The following is a 16,493-nucleotide window of genomic DNA, read 5'->3' as shown; positions in this document are numbered from 1 at the left end:
GACTTCCTCAAAGATTAGTTAACTATATACACATAGGTTTACTTCTCAGCTCTCCATTCTGTTCGATTGGCCTGCATGTCTGTTTTTATGTCAGCCTCATGCTGTGTAACTTACTATAGCTTGGTGATATAGTTTGGAATAAGATACTTCTAGCTTTGCTCTTTGCTCAAGGTTGTTTTGGTTATTTGGAATATTTGTGGCTCACACAAATTTTAGAATTGTTTTCCTATTTCTGTAAAGAATACTATTGAAGTTTTGATAGAAATTGCATTAAACCTGCAGATTATTTTAAGTATTGTGGACATTATAACCATGTTCATTCTTCCAATTCATAGACACAGGATATCTTTTAATTTATTTGTGTCTTCAATTTCTTTCACCAAAGTCATAGTTTTCAGTATATAGATTTCATTTCCTTGAGTTTTCATTTTATACATTCTTCAGTTCAAGGACATTTATTATTATTAATATTTCTGTAGCCCTGGCTGCTGTGGCTCAGTGGATTGAGCATCAGCCTGAGAACCAAGGGTCGCTGGTTCAATTCCCAGTCAGGGCACATGACTAGGTTGCACGTCAGGTCCCAGTTGAGGGTGCATGAGAGGCAACCACACAGTGATGTTTTTCTCTCCCTCACTTTCTCCTTTCCCCTCTCTCTACAAATAAATAAATAAATAAATAAAATTGCTAAAAATATATTTCTGTAATTATATTTTAACTTTATTATATTTTATTTACCTAGAATTCCTATAAATCTGTATTAGATTTCTTAACACTGTTTTTCCTTTTTTAATTTATTTTTCTTTATTTTTAAAATTTTTTAATCTTATTCTTCTGTGTTAAGTTTAGCGTTTCATTTGCTGTTTTTGTGTAGTATCTATTTGATGGTCTACTGTTCAAATTACAAACAAACCAGCAATCATAATTTATTTTGTACTTGGAAGGCAATGCTTCTTAATTGAAAATTAGAACATTTTTATATATTTAATAACCTTTTAAATTTTATTAAATATTAATTTAACTTTTTTTCAAAAGGACTTCCCTTTTTTTTAAATGCCTATCTGTTTCATAGGGGGCTATCATCTCTGATTCTTCAGATTGGTCTCCACTGTTAATTTTTTTTATGTCTGTTGTTCTTTGTCTTATTTGCTTATTCTAATAGATTGGATTTTCTGTGTCACTTAATGATAAGGACATGTGCTAAACCTAGATGGTATAGCCTACTTCACACCTCGGCTACATGCTATAGCCTACTGCTCTTAGGCTACAAGCCTGTACAGAGTACCATAGGCAATTAAAGCACAATGTGTATCCATACATAGAAAAGGTACAATAAAAATTATATGAAAGATAAAATATGATACTTACCATGAAAGGAGCTTGCAGGACTGGCCAATGAGTGAATGGGGAGTAAACGTGAAGGCCTGGGACATGACTCTTCACTGCTATAGACTTTCTAAATCTGTCCTACAGGCCGTCCCCCTGCTCCCTTCCAACAGTTAGAACATTGAAGCTGGCAGTGCTGTTCCATGAACAGGGATGTGGGATTAGAAATATGGAGAAACTGGGTGGGTCAGACATAGGTAACTGCTAACAGTAACTGTCAGGAGGGAGTGAAAGGCAACCTGAGGATCAGCAGGAACAAGAAACCCAGGTGAAGAGATGAAGGAACACGGGGTAGTTGTGGTGATGTGGTTCTGGCTACTGGATGTCAGAGCAGTGGTCAGGTTAATGAACTTTGTGGTATTCATAAGAAAAGAGGGTGTTTAACATGGACAGGGGGTAGAACTGAGGACCCGATATTTTTACTTTGGAATTTAATTGTTGGTTCTATTGACCTTTCCTGTTATAAAGAGCTCTGTCTGTCATTAAATTAATGGATGAAATAAAACTTGTCTATGTTTCACATCACTGCAATCTGAAAATATTTCCAAAGTACAGGAACAGGCTACCACAGGAAGCTTTTTACTAAAGTGGTGATGGTATTTAATACTTGTTAAAAGGTAAAGGTAATTACAGACTAGCCTTGGGGAAGTAAAGTACAGTGCATGGATATAGTTAACAATATTGTAATAACTGTGTGTGGTGTCAGGTGGGTCCTGGAAACATCAGGGGACACTTTATAAAGTACATGATTGTCTAATCACTATGCTCTACACCTGAGACTAATACAAAATGATATAAAAAATTTTAAAATAATGAACTGGAAAAATCACATTAAAAAAAAACTAGGGGGTGGGGGAAACGCTAAAAAAAAAAATTAATTGTTAAGGTACCGCCTGTGGACCCGTGTCCTTGCACAGGGTCGTAGGTCCTCAACAAAGATGTTACAACCATGTGCTCTGAAGCCAAGCAAGCTAGATTGGGGGCTGTAGTGCCCTCTGCATACATAGCACTGTGGGGACAGGCTCATCAGGGCTGAATCAGGTCGGCAGTGACGGACTGGGATGCAGTCTGTGCACTCAAAATTGAGGTGCTGTCACCTGAAAGGGAATCTGTTGCCAAGTCCCACAGGTACTGCTTCCATCAAAGAAAAAATTCCCCTAAACCACCTGCTCTTCTATTTCTTACAGGAAATTCAGCCCCATTCTAATCTCACGGGGCCACCACTGTATAGGCTGCCAGGCGTTGACCGACACGTTGTTACGCAGCACAATGCTAGACATGACTGAACACTGGGAAACTGTTTTAAAAACCAATGTAGATCTCTACTAGATGGAAATAGCAAGATATTTCTTATCTTTAAAATTTTTGTATGTGTAATAGAGATAATTACAGAGAGTTTTACAGCAATTCTCCTGTGTCAGAGAGCAGACTAATTTCCTTCCTTCCTTCCCTCCTCTCTTCTACTCCTCTGCCCTTTCCACTCCATACTTCTCCTCTCTTCGCTTCTCTCTTCTTTTCTTTCCTTTTCTTTTCTTATTATCTACATTCTAAGCTCTGTAGTTTAACTAAGGAAAAGGGTGCCCAGGGGCAGGTAAGATGTTTGCTCTTTGGTCCTATGACAAATTAAAATTTACCCAGAAAAAATACTGCTAAGAGAAACTAGAATATGTTTATGCATTTTAAGTTCCTCTTGTCTAAGAATAGTACCTCAATTTTAAAAATAAAATAAAAAATCCTGTACCTATTGTCTCTATAGACTGGCATTTGCCATGCACGGATTCCCATACTAGGAACTGGTTCAAGAACAGCACCATTGTGACCAGTAGATTTCTGGACTAAGATTGCTCTTGAAAGAGTAGGCACTCTCTGCTGCGGTACATGGTCACGAGGTACTTGCAAAATCAAGATATGTTCCTTAACAACTGCTCCCCGATTGATCCCTTGGTGCAACCCCTGCCACTCTTAATAGCGTTGTACGAAGTGAATGTCACACTTCTACTTTGTACTTCTGGATGGCTTCCCTTACCTGACGTGAATTAAAAAAATGTTTTGTATTTTCTTAACCTGATGCATCACATTCTATCTTTTTGAAAATCCCCAAATTTTCCAGCTTGTGGTTGGCACATATAACTCAATTTTCATGACTAGAGATCTCTTGCCATTTTCATATTTATTTAGTCATTTTAACGGGAAACTGTATAGTTAAATATCTGGACTTGAATATGGGTCTCCATTAAGTTCTTAAATTCTAATCTTTTTTTCCATTCTCAGCTTTTGTTTTCTAATTCATTTCTCTATTACATTATATGAAGGATGCTGTAATGTTCATGAATGTTGGCATAAATAGGAAAAGCCATATCATGGAAAAAAAACTATTTAATTTCAAAATAGTTAATTTTAAATAAAATCTTATATGTTTTTCCTTATATCTTGTGTTTATAAACCTTGATAAGCTGGATATTGTTTTCAGTATACATTCTAAAGTTTTATCTTGGATAATAGATTCTTTCCAATCTGACCTCCTTCAACCAGTTCAATTATATTTTTTGCCAGTTCACCCAAAGCTCCAGTCACACTGAAGTGCTCACTCATCTGACTGTGCCATACACTTTGCAGCTTGGCATAGTATGTGGGTATTTCCTTCTATGAAGTCTTTTCTCATTTTCTGTGCGTTGAAAAATGTTGTCCATCAGTCAAAGCTGAAATGTCACTTGTTTCATGGCATTATAAGATGCTATTCCATTTTCTATAAGTGAAGTCAGCCATTTGGACTCAGATGTACATCATTCACACCACTACGAAAGCACCTGTGTTGGGTTGCAATGATATATCTCATTTCACCTATTAAATTCTCCAGGACACTCATCTCTGCATGCTCTTGGTCCTGCACAGTTTCTGGCACCATAGAATGTGCCCAGAGAATGTGGCTGAGTGAATAAAACAAATGAAAAGTGTATGGCTACTTCATAGTCTAATTAATTCAAAAAATCATGTCTATAAGTTCATTAGATGTCTACTGTAACATACTAATTAAGCACATTTATAATATTTACATATCATTTGTATAATAAAGATCTGACAAAATGAATATTTGTGATGTTATTGCTACTCTGCTCAATAAAAAATGATACCTTTTATTTCCCTGCTTTCTCATCTAGAGGCCCACTGGAACCAATTATAGGATCCAAAGATGTTTTTAAAGGGCTGAACCAAGAATTTTTAATAAAAGGAAGAGTTTTCATCTTACCATTCCATCTCCACATTTTGTCCCAGGAGCAACCAGGCCCAAATCCTTAGAATTGTAATACATAAAAAAGGTTTTGCAATCAATGGTGCCATTCTGCTTTGGAGCCTTAACGTGGTAGATCTTTTCTTCCCCCAGGACAGATGAGTGCTGTCCACCAGTGCAGAATATCTTTCCACATTTCACATCTCTGAAGAAAAGGGAAATAGTCTCAGTCTTGGGGCCAGATACAGAATTTTAGAGACCATGCTTGCCTCAAAGTGGCCTGGCCAAAGTTTTCTAGACGCAGGTTGTTCAGCCAGCTGCAGAGACCCAAGAGAGTCAGGGTAAACTGCTATATAGTTAAGTCTTGACCTTGGGAACTGAGACAAACAGGTAAAGATAAAAAATGATCATTTTTTCCCATATCCCTGTGGTCCTCACACATCAATATTAGCTTACATTTACAGAAGAATATTTTTCTTAGTAATCTGAATTAGCATAACTTTAATCAGGATGCTAAGGCTTCTTATTCTCTCTTGCATAGAGCACATCTGTTGATTCTCACAATTAACTTTGCTATAATTATAACCCCCATTTTAAAGATTAGGAAGTAATTCAAAATAAGGGAAGTTGAAGGACTGCCACTTTGATCTAGTGTATTTATCAGCAAAAGTTAACTCAACCACAGGTATTTGTGGTTGTGTTCAGTCCGAACCCTGTTCTGTGGTTCACAATGGCCTTGCTGAGTGTCTGCAACAAAGATGCCAGGACAGCTCAGCTCGTGCTTTTACAAATCAGGTCTGACTTCCAGTTCTTCCATTTCCTTCCAATTTCAACTTCTACTTTTGTTTTTATGGCTTCACTCTTTCCTTCTCCTTCATCTCCCCTATCCTATTTATTTCCCTGCTCCTCCTGTTTGCTCCTTTCTCTTTTTTGTAGCTTTTTTCTTCCTGCGCTGTATTAAGAATCTGAAATCTTCCCCATCTTTCCTCCTCCCAGTCCATGACCTAATAAATATGGTACACAAATGCCAGTTGACAGTCAAGGATGTGTGCTCTCTTCCTGCCTGCTTCCCTCATCCCAGTCCCCTCTGTGCAACAGTCGGAACAACAGCTGCTCTGATTGTGCAAAAAATTCTGAGAGGGCACTTACTTTTCTTTACAGGGAATTAATCTGCCCTCCTTGTTTTTGCAGTATCCAAATCTATTTCCCTTTTTATTGATCATGTAGCAGACATCATGACTGTCTTTGGCATCTGGATGCAAAATGGTGCAATAAAAATAAAACAGTGAAAGCATTGTTCATTATATTATATCATTCATTATAAAATACTTTTATGATAAGATTGAAATTTCAGTATTATGTAGTGGTGAAGAAGAATGCAATAAATAAATAATGAAATGCTATTTTATTCCCTCAGGAATATAATTTTAGTATAGACACAAAAAAAAGCAATAAACATACCTTACTAAGACAGTGAATTACTATTAGAGGTAATGTCAGTTAATATTAAAGGTAATATGTGAAGAGATGTTAGGTAATATCTTAAAACAAACTCCACAAATAGCATTATTTCCAACTTTTCCCCCAGTATAGGACAATAAAAGGGAAATAATGGCTATCAGCATGATCAGCCATCTGATGGAATTGTCTCTCACCATGATCAAACAATTCAGAGCACTGGTCATCTCGGGTGGGACATTTCCCCATGAAGCAGTAGCCTTTTGCATTTTTGCAAGGGAAGCCATTTACTTGGAATTGGTCACTGGGACACCCAGAAGAGTGGCCAGTACATGCTTCAGGAAAATCACATTCATCTTTTGCTGGTCTGCAAATAGACCCTGCTTTTCTCATCTGTTGCAGAAAAATGAAGAGATTGAATCTTAGACATATTCAGGTAGGTAAGGTTCAGTAAGTAGGAGGAAGGTTGACCCATTTATCTGAAAAAACTTTTAGGGCTGAATCATAACTTTCTTTTCTGTGCCACTGAGAATTATTATCAGTTTTCAATGCCTTGGCTTTTATTAATTTATATTTGGTATTAGAATGACATCAGGCAGAGTTGGAATGGACATAAACTGGAGAAAAGAATAAATATTTTGTCTTCAGCCCTTGCTCCAGTGCTCTCCCCTTCCCCAGCTACCACATACACATGCACATCTGGGTGCCCCCACCTACAAAGAGTAATCTCCATTCCCAAGAAATTAGGTTTCTCCCCATGAAATAGAAAGATGCGCTGGCTCTCATTGGAGGGCACAGCATGGAAGTATTCTCTCATTCAGCCATTCAATCTGCATTTAATTGTGCTGAACTCTGGGAAGATTTCAAGATGAGTTAGCACGCTTCCATTCCTTTCTGATTTCACAATCTAGTGGGGTGAAACAAGTGTCCATAAATGCCTGAACAGAGCCATTTGAGTTTCTGGTCATCTTGCCTAGAAATATATCTACAATTCCAGCACAATCCTTTCCCCTGTTAGTTCACTTTTGTTGGGATCACCTGAAGCTGGGGGATGAATAGATTGGCAATGATGTACAAAGGAGTAAGAGTAATTATCGCCATGTGATTCCATTCCCAAAATGCCAAGCACTGCTGACCCACCCCTCCACTTTCCACACCACAGTGCTGCCCAGAGCCTTTTCAAAGAGGCTGTACCATGCACACACAAACCTAGCCACAGTCTGGGATTAGTGGTATAGGGTCATTCAGTGGTCAGACAACTCTCTGGTCATCTGTTCATTTAACAAACTGAAAACAGAGGAACCCCATGCTAGCCAAGGGTCCTACCTGACAGGCTTCACAGCATTCTCCTCCTGCACAGGCAAAGCCTGGCTTCAGCACACATTTGTCTGCATCGCAGCAAGGATTAGCGCACTCCTGGCAATAACCGAAAATTAAAGATCAGAAACTGATTTGCAGTTTGGTTTTTGTTAAAAGAGTACATTAGTTGTGCTTCAGTGTAATTTAGCATCACCTGTATTTCAGAGGTAAATACAAATGCATGGTCCTTGGCTATCACATCTATACAGGTTGGGGAAAAAGAAGATTTACAGCTTTGAGTATGCAAAACACAGGGTTTATTCTTGTATTATTATTTATTAGTTATTGTATTATTTTCCCTACGAGCAGCTGTAGACCTACTTTTGTCCAACCCTATATAAAGACTCCCGCTTGCCATTGGTGTTAGCAACTTTTCCTTTGTCTCCTGCCCATGTGGCTGTTCAGTACCCCAGAGCCGATGGATTCTCATGAGCAGCACACGAAGTCAGGTGTGTGATCTCCCATTCCCCAGGTGACTTCTCTTCTCTGGGAGGGCCCTGTTGCCTCTCCATGCTAAAGGTTCGATGTGAGTTAATACAGCTTCTGAAGAACTGACTTCACATTTTCCTTGAAATGCCAAGTATTTCAGCCTGATTTTTTTTTTTAATGCATAACTAAATAATAGCAAGAGACTGAACACTTGGGCCCTATCTGCTCAAACAAAATTTAAACTGCAAACAACACTGTCTGTTTTAGTGTTAGAACGAAACTGTAGAACCACTCCAAAGAACGCACATGGACAAAAGTATCAATTTCCAAAGCTAAAGTCTCTTTACACTTAATGAAAGGCATTAGAAAACTTGACGTGTTATAGGTAACCTCTGGACACATCCCTGTTCCTGCTCCAATCACGGAGTCTCTTAACTGCCACCCTAGGAGACTTGTCTGAATGGCGCTGGGTCCCGAGTGTAGACGTTCAAAATGTGGCCCTTAGCCCTGCAGCAACAGCTTATCTTTGCAAGTGGGTAGGAATGTGGGATCTCAGCCCGTTCCAACATCCCTCACTGATTTGTTTACGCTTCATAATTGTCCTAGACAATTTCTTGAAAAAAATAAAACTTTAATGTTGGAAAAAAGCTGATTAAGAATTACTTTAAATTTTGCCTCAAGGGATTATTCTAAATGTTTCAGAGACCAAGACTGCAATAAATACATGAAAGGTTAGAAGGTTCCTACTTAATTATAGTTTTCTTATAACATGAACAGTTCCACCAGGCTATAAGCTAGCCTCCTGTATTCCAAGGTAGAACTGAATGGACTGGGAAGAATTGTGTAGAATGAATTCCTACTGTGCATGAGAGGTCAGACAAGGACACGGATAGGTCCCTCTCACAGAACAGCCAATTGCTGTATACACCTGGCAAAAGGGATGGCGTGGACCTCCAGCAGAATCATTTTTCACCATTTCTGACTCAGTGAGAAGCCTTAGATAAGGCTGCACCAACAGCTTGTTTCCAAATGGGGGGAGGGGGAGCACATTTTTTAAAAAGCTTTACAAGGAATACCATGGTTGATTAATGGCTACACCCCTGCCGAGGTTGCAACTTAGAGCCAACAGCATTTGCAAATACCTGAGCAGGCCCACAGTCGCATTCTTCTCCCTGATCCAACCTGTTGTTTCTGCAGTGTGGAGAATCACTTAACTTATCAGAAAATGGGACATTCAACATGCATGCTGGCTTATAATCCTTCAAGAATTGCTCATACTGGATTCTGTTGCACTTACTGAATTTTAGTGCAGGAACGCTGGAGACAGGATGAGTTAAAAGTAAACATGAATCATATCAATGAATAATCGATATGGTAGAAGTGTGAAAATTTTATAAATAATTTAGAAAGAACAAATTTAAATAATGAACTCTAAAAGTGCATGTACTTTTCTTATTCTTGTCTTTCTGTTACAGCAGAGCAACTGGGCTCTTTATTATAGAAAATGTCTTCCTGAAGCGCAGCCAACACAGGCCATTCTAGTGGAATGTTTTGACTGTATCGCATCCCGAAAACCCTTCCTGAAGTCCATAGTGAGACTGATTGTCTGTGCTTGCTGCCCCCATATCACTTTTTATTTGTTCTTCTTAAATAGTCTACATACTTGTTTATCATCCATGTAAGATTACATGCTTCTCAATGCAGGAACTATATCATGTTCATATCTTTTTAAAAAGGACTAGTTGACACAATGCCTGGAACAGAGTAGTTCTCTATAAAAGTATGCCAAAACAAATAATTTATTTAATAATAATCTTATTCATCCCAGGAATCCAGTATAGTTCTAAAAATAAAAAATAAAAAACAGTGAAATTCACCTCTCTTCCATTTTCTTTTTGTTTTGACTCCTTTCCCATTATTATGGACATGATTATTAAATACAAAAGGACTTTGAGAATCCTGAATACATTAGATTATTAGATAGGGATGATAGGACCCTGAAAATAAATTACTAATTATGTAGATAATAATATAATAGTAGATATCAGTTATGGAACTCTTCTTCTATGCCAGTCACTGTGCTTGGGTGTTTTAGCTACTTCATTTCATCAATATATAGAAGCATTGACCACCATCAACAAACATTTTTCTTACTGTATAAAATGCATGATGTGTTACCACTGTGAAAAAGTTCAAAGATGCACAAAGCTTAGGACCTGACTGCAGGTAATTCAGAGCTGGAAGGAAGCTGGACATTCTCTCATTCTGTATCTTTGGAGTACCCCGTGTGGGTCTGGGACTTTTTTGATCAGTGGTTCTGTAACAGTGAACAAAGCAGACAAAAAAAAACCAAAAACACAACCCTCTGACCTCATGAAGCTTGTGTTCTAATGGAGGAGTAAAATAATAAATAAATATGTAAAACATAGACTATATTAGATAGTGATTAGTACTAAAGAGTGGGGAAAGAAAAGCAAAAGGACAGGGCATAGATAATGTTAGGATATGTATGTGAGGGGAAAAGATTGAAAAATGGGATTGGGCGCCTGGGAAGGTTTTGCTGAAAATTATGTTTGAGAAAACATTTAAAGGAGGAAATTATAGCTTATAACAAAGATGATAAATCAAGACATGTAAAGTGTGTTCCTCTCCTAAGCATCTTGGTATAATTAGAATTGATTGTCATGTACTCTTGCAACATGCTCAGATGGAGTTTTAGAATTTCTTTCATCATATCACTAGGAGATACACTACCAATGGGTAAGATTTATCTGCCAAAAGAAACACCTTCCCATGTCTGTTTTCATCATAGACCTTCTGGAGTATATTAGGAAGACTCTATATAATCACAATATGACCCTACAATATGGAAATTTAGTCAAAAATCATTCCCAAACCAGTTAAATGTATTCTCTATATTATTTGAGCCTTACCGTCCACCTCTGTCCATCACACATTTTCCAGAAGTACAAGTACATGGGTAATTGTCATGCTGCATCCCAAGGCTATGGCCCAGCTGATGCGCCATTCTGCTTGCAACTACATTAAGGTCAGGTAGAAGGTCCTGATCCCAGAAAGAGGTGTGCATTAGAAATTTCTACAAGAGAACATAGTGCTTCAAACTGCTAGTTGAGACCTGTTTCCTAGTTTCTTATTTGACAGTCCATGGACTTGGTTACCCCCCACTTCAGCTCCCAAGTCTCTTTAATTACATGATTAGGTTGGACAAATGATGTTTTGAGTGTTTCCAACTCTGTCCTTTTGAAATTATTTTTTGTGGCACAATAACAGTCTTTGATAGAGTTATACAAAAACATTCTTATAAATAGCTAAAAATTATTAACTGTTTTACTCAATAAAATAAACATTATTGGTTGTTTTCTGTATACTAGATATTTAAAGGGGTAAAAATAAAAATATACATGGTTCACATTTTCAGTGTATAGTCTCAAATTGCACAAAATTTTTATGCAATCATAAGAAAGGAGTTTCTACTATAAAAAAATACCAGCATGTTAGTGCTGCAAAATCCAAGGCAGAGCTGATTGTTACCTGTTTGTAGCTCTATTTAATCTTTGTATTAATGAAAAACATTAACTTCCAAAGGGGGTGGAGTACCAGGTTATATAAAATACCCTAGTTTGGCCATTTCATCTTGCTCATGTGAAGTTTAAAATGTATCCTAGATGAGCTATAATTCCATAATTGGAGTACTAAGAGCCTATGTTAGATTATATTTACTCTTTATGGAAAATTTATGTTATTAAAATTCCATAGGCAAAAGACATAATCATACAAAGAATCATATAAGGTCATTAAGTCATTTCAATAAGTACTAGTTTAATTTCAAGGCCTTAACAAAATTGGGCTGAGCATAGCGACAACCAGGAAGAGACATTAAAGGAAAAACAATCTAATCTTGATGTTTTCAAGAATTTCTTAGATACAGTGACTTGGACAGTATTTACTAGAAGGTTAGTGACTTGTGAAAGGATCAGATAAACTAGGGGAGTCAGCAATTTGAAGGTCTTAGGCTTTTGGAAAATGAATTTCACATCTGTGTGGATGTGATATTTCAAATGCTCTATGCAATTTCTTTTCAGCACAAGAACGATTACCCTCTCTTGCTAAATTGGCCAAGTTCAGTGGACTCTTTACAAGTCCTTGTATATAACTATATCTAATATGCAAGAGAGCTCTCCTAATCTTTGTATGTCAGGCTGTATGTGATGTTCCCTTAAACTCTGAACACTGGTTTACCTTTATTATTCATCTATGTTTTTTTATAAAACATTTTCTTTATTTAATAAAGGAACTGTGACAGTTTGATCATGACATATTTTAGTGGGAATATATGAAGGAATAGATAGTCCCTTTCAAATTACAGAAATTTAATTCAAAATTTTCATTATTAATAGAACATAAATAAAACTAAGCTCACCTTAACAACACTGGATGAATAAATGGGCTGGCACATACCCCCTGGATAAGAAGTTCCTTGTGCATTCATATAGAGCCACTTCCCACTACACAAAAGATGAAAATACACTCTTGAAGCTGAGTTAGTAGTTCAGTTAACACATAGATTAAATTTCAGAGACCCCCACAATGCTAGTGCCTTTGCCCATGAAAGTGCCTTTTCTTTTTCCTGGAAGCAAAGATGACCTCAGTTGGCATTAAGCTCATTTTAAACCTGTAGCATTGGAAAAGTCAATGAAATATTAAGTTGAAATCATAAAGAAGAACTTAAAAAAAAAACCAAAAAGAGTCCCATTTTACTTGATTTTAGTTTATCCTACACTCAGCTTTGGATAAAATCACTTAAAATAACAAAATATTAAATTGAAAATGTTCAGAGGTAAAGATACAAAATAGCAAATGTATTCAACACTATGATTAATTAACTGTGGTTGAACATTTTAAAAAATGTTTAATCAGCCACAAAAACTCATAGAGAATTTGATAGCTATAATCAAACCTTTAAAGGAGTTGTCATGTGAAAACAGGACTGTCCCTAGATTACCTAAAATGACAGATGTAGGTGTGTATATTTAAGGGATCCAAATATAGCATGTTTTCAAGAAGAACATTTAGAGTTGGAACACTTTAAAGAGAGCACTTGTGGGCTGGAGAGTCATGCCTGGAATATAAAAGAAAGGGTGTAAATACAAGAAAGGTGGTCAGGCTAGATGACCCCTTTCAGTCTTTAAATATTTTGATAAAAAAGATGTGCTCTATTTCTTTCTTTATAATTGAAATGTGCCCATACCCACATTAAAGTCTCAGTATTTGACTATACATCTTGGAGGAGCTTAGAATTCTGGTATTCCTAGACTCTAGATCGTGAGAGAACAGCACCCACAGAGATGAAGCACCTGAGGAAGCATGGTCCACATTCGGACTTTGCCCCTAGCCACTTACACCCAAAAGTCAGACTAGGACAATGCCATATATAGTGCCTCATCACTTCTAGATCTATGTGAATACAGAAGGGAAGATACGTAAGAGGCTCAACACCTAAGGAAGTCCAAACAGAATGCCCAGTTAGACATTTAGTAGCATCTTGCACCCCAGCATTTCTCCACTTGTAGACATACTATTGGTGAGAGAAGTTACTGCTCAGAGTAAGAGTCATTCATGGAAGTCAAAGGCTTTTTACTTATGCCCATTTAAATATTTTTATATTAATTGATTAAGTTTGTTAAAACACATGTCCAATGAATAGGTATAGGTGTTAATCTTGCCCACCAGGAAGGTTATAGTAATATTTTACTTTACCCCCATAATTTTGGGTTATACTAGTTCATGAATAACCAAGCCCAGGCTAGGTACATGTTTCCCCTGGAAATATATGCTATGAGCCAGCCCAGGTATGAAAATCAGAAGTGATATTAATATTACTTTGGAGGTCTGGTTCACTCTCATCATTCTGATGAAAAGCTGGACCTGATCTCTGACTCCGGGCTTTGGAAACTTCACAGTCCTGAGTTCAGACTAAAAGTGAACATTTAGCTAATGGTTGAAAGCACGCTTGCAGGCTATATTTGCAAATCTTAGGAGACCTTATGAGAAACATTGGTGTTATAAGAAAATGAAGTAGCTAAAGTGGGTACCCATCTTTCATAGTAGCCTACAGGCATCAGGAGAGATCCTAAAAGACTCCCCTGATCCACTTTTATTTACCATTTCCCTACAGGCTGAGTTTTGCACTTAGGTATTTTGAAAAACAGAGATGATTGTTAAAAGATCCCCTATTTTAAAAAATTAATGATATAAGTATTCTAGATAAATTCAGACTTTTTTAGAAACATTCAAGTTGTGGTAGTTTTAATTCATCATGTTAGTTTTCTGTCATTTTTAATGACTAGTCACTGGATGGGCACACAGTGCTGAGAGGGAATGATCAGAGAATAAGGGGCTTTCCCAGAAGTGTGGATTTTGGAGGAGAATTAGAATAGTACACTGTGGAAGGCTGAAGCGAGTTAGTGTTGGAAGCAGAGAAGTAAAGTAAATGAATTCTAAAAGTGCTTTACTTATCTAATGAGATTTTCAACCCTACCCAGGAATATAAATATATTAGTTTTTTCTTGCTAGTATTCATCATCATTATAAAGATAAGTTATTAAAAAGTTCATATGGAAATTTTTTAGATAGCTAGACATAACATTTTGTTCCTGTGTACTATCCAAAAGAATCAATTGCCTTAAACAATATTTTGGTTGTTGTTCAATTGTTTGGTTTTCTTTTTTAATATTCCTCCTAAGGTATGCAGAGAAATAGAGCAGTTACGTACCTGAGTAACAGAACATGATCAAAATTCTTCCTTTTTTTAAGGATTCTTTGTTGCCAAAATGAAAACCGCAATAAAGTAGTGCCTATATTGGAATCTATTTTTATTTTATCTCCATTTGTCCATATTTCAAGGCCAACCAATGTAACATGAATGTCCCAGGTTTTATAAATCTGTTCAAAAAATAAATAATTTTCCACAAAGTCAAGTTGCAGAAAGATCCTCACCATTACTATATTATTTTATATTTTAAAAAAGTAATTTTAATGTGTGAGGATACATAAGCAAAAAGTTAAGCCTCAAACTAAACAGCTGTATTGAAACCCAATGTGGGGGTGAGTCACCCAGAATACTGAGTAAAGTGCCACAGCCAACAAAGAAACTCAACCAAAAATGTCTGATTCCCCTTGAACTATCATAATCCTTATAGGCACGGGACCCAGAATGTGTTAAGACTGAATAACTGAGTAAGGCTCTGAGGTTACAACTGAACTGAAAATGTGAGTTTTCTAATAGCACATGTGGAAAGGATGTTCTTTATTTATCTCTCTACTTTTAGAGAATTAGTTCTGTGGCATATTAAAAGGCTAATATTGGTTTTCGAAAACTAATACTTAGCTGCCATGTTTGTTTTCTATGTTTGATTTTTGGAACTACTTGGTTGTCTAAGAAAACTTATTGTCGCTTGCTCAACAGGAAGAAGCAGTTGTAGTTCATAAACCTTCTCATCTCTGTCCACCCCTGCTTTTGTAAACAGTTGATAGACACTCGATGCCAGGACAGAAAAAGACAGAGTTTATGAAACTATGTATTACGAGGATTTTAAGACAAAGAAATATGAGTTGTCTCAATTATATATTCCATAACAGCTAGGTTGAAAAAAAGGATGAATGACAAACTATGAACACTGAGTTAAAATCATAAATGGAGAGATTATTCATATAATATTAATAGAGAATGCAACTGTTTCATAAAACATTTAATACAGCATTATAACAATAATCTTGTGTTAATTTTCCACTTTTCTTATCCTACATAATATGAATATATTGAATTCCATGTGTCAGGAATAAAGTTATTTCATAACCATGAGAACTAGGTTCCTTTTAAACTTGAATGAAGTTAGACCTATAGTTAAATCGCCATCTCAAATCTGTATTGGAGCCTGTGGTACCCATTTGCTTTAGTCCTGATCTTATCGTGGAATAAACCTTATGAGTCAGGTCCCACAGAGCAAGCATTTTTTTAACCTGGGCTCTTTGGACTGTCTACCTTCATGGGTCGACTTAGGTTTATAAAACTGGTTGCAAGTGTAAATGGAAACAATATTTGTCATCTTATAAAGGTGCACTCTTCTAGTGAGAAAATAACCTATAAAACAAATACATATTTTATTGTGGTAACTGCTGACAGACCCTCTAGCTCAGTGCAGCTAGATCTGGGCTAGTATGGAGATCGCTTCCCACAAATCCCCTCTGACTTCTGAACCCTCCCTTATGGGCAATATAGGGGATAAAAGCCAGTGAAATGTTATATGATGAAAAAGGTCAAGACCGTGTAGAAAATGTTACTTCAAATTGCTTGTGGTATGACCTCCCAATCTAAACTGAATATCTTTAATAAAAGTTCAGCAATGGACAACAATGTTATATTTACCCTTACTTTGGAGATGAACACCCAAGGAGAGACTGAGTTGTATGTTTGGATCAATGTTAGGGTAGTGATAAAGACAATTAAGAGATACAAGAAATAAGAGAAAACAGAAATGACTAGAACATATACTTATTTCACTCCACATTGCTCCTACATTTTAGAAAAAGTCATAGGAAGGATTTTTAATTTTCT

General features: G+C 36.7%; 1 protein-coding gene across 1 annotated transcript in view; it reads right to left on the bottom strand.

Moving 5' to 3' along the window:
• Window positions 1-16,493, bottom strand: part of ADAM7 (ADAM metallopeptidase domain 7) — a 51,079-nt gene that overhangs the window by 12,323 nt on the left and 22,263 nt on the right. Inside the window, exons 9-16 of the mRNA XM_090290218.1 lie at window positions 14,652-14,821; window positions 12,300-12,384; window positions 10,792-10,922; window positions 9,001-9,175; window positions 7,397-7,486; window positions 6,268-6,463; window positions 5,762-5,864; window positions 4,631-4,817 (exon numbers count right to left, since the gene is read on the bottom strand). Of these exons, the coding sequence (XP_090146344.1) occupies window positions 4,631-4,817; window positions 5,762-5,864; window positions 6,268-6,463; window positions 7,397-7,486; window positions 9,001-9,175; window positions 10,792-10,922; window positions 12,300-12,384; window positions 14,652-14,821 (1,137 nt within the window). The remainder of the gene's footprint in view (window positions 1-4,630; window positions 4,818-5,761; window positions 5,865-6,267; window positions 6,464-7,396; window positions 7,487-9,000; window positions 9,176-10,791; window positions 10,923-12,299; window positions 12,385-14,651; window positions 14,822-16,493) is intronic.

This window comes from Furipterus horrens, unplaced genomic scaffold, assembly GCF_987537825.1.
Source record: "Furipterus horrens unplaced genomic scaffold, mFurHor1.1.pri manual_scaffold_10, whole genome shotgun sequence".
Taxonomy (NCBI): domain Eukaryota; kingdom Metazoa; phylum Chordata; class Mammalia; order Chiroptera; family Furipteridae; genus Furipterus; species Furipterus horrens.
The sequence above is the reverse complement of the archived record's forward strand: the minus strand, read 5'-3'. Positions and strand labels throughout refer to the sequence as shown.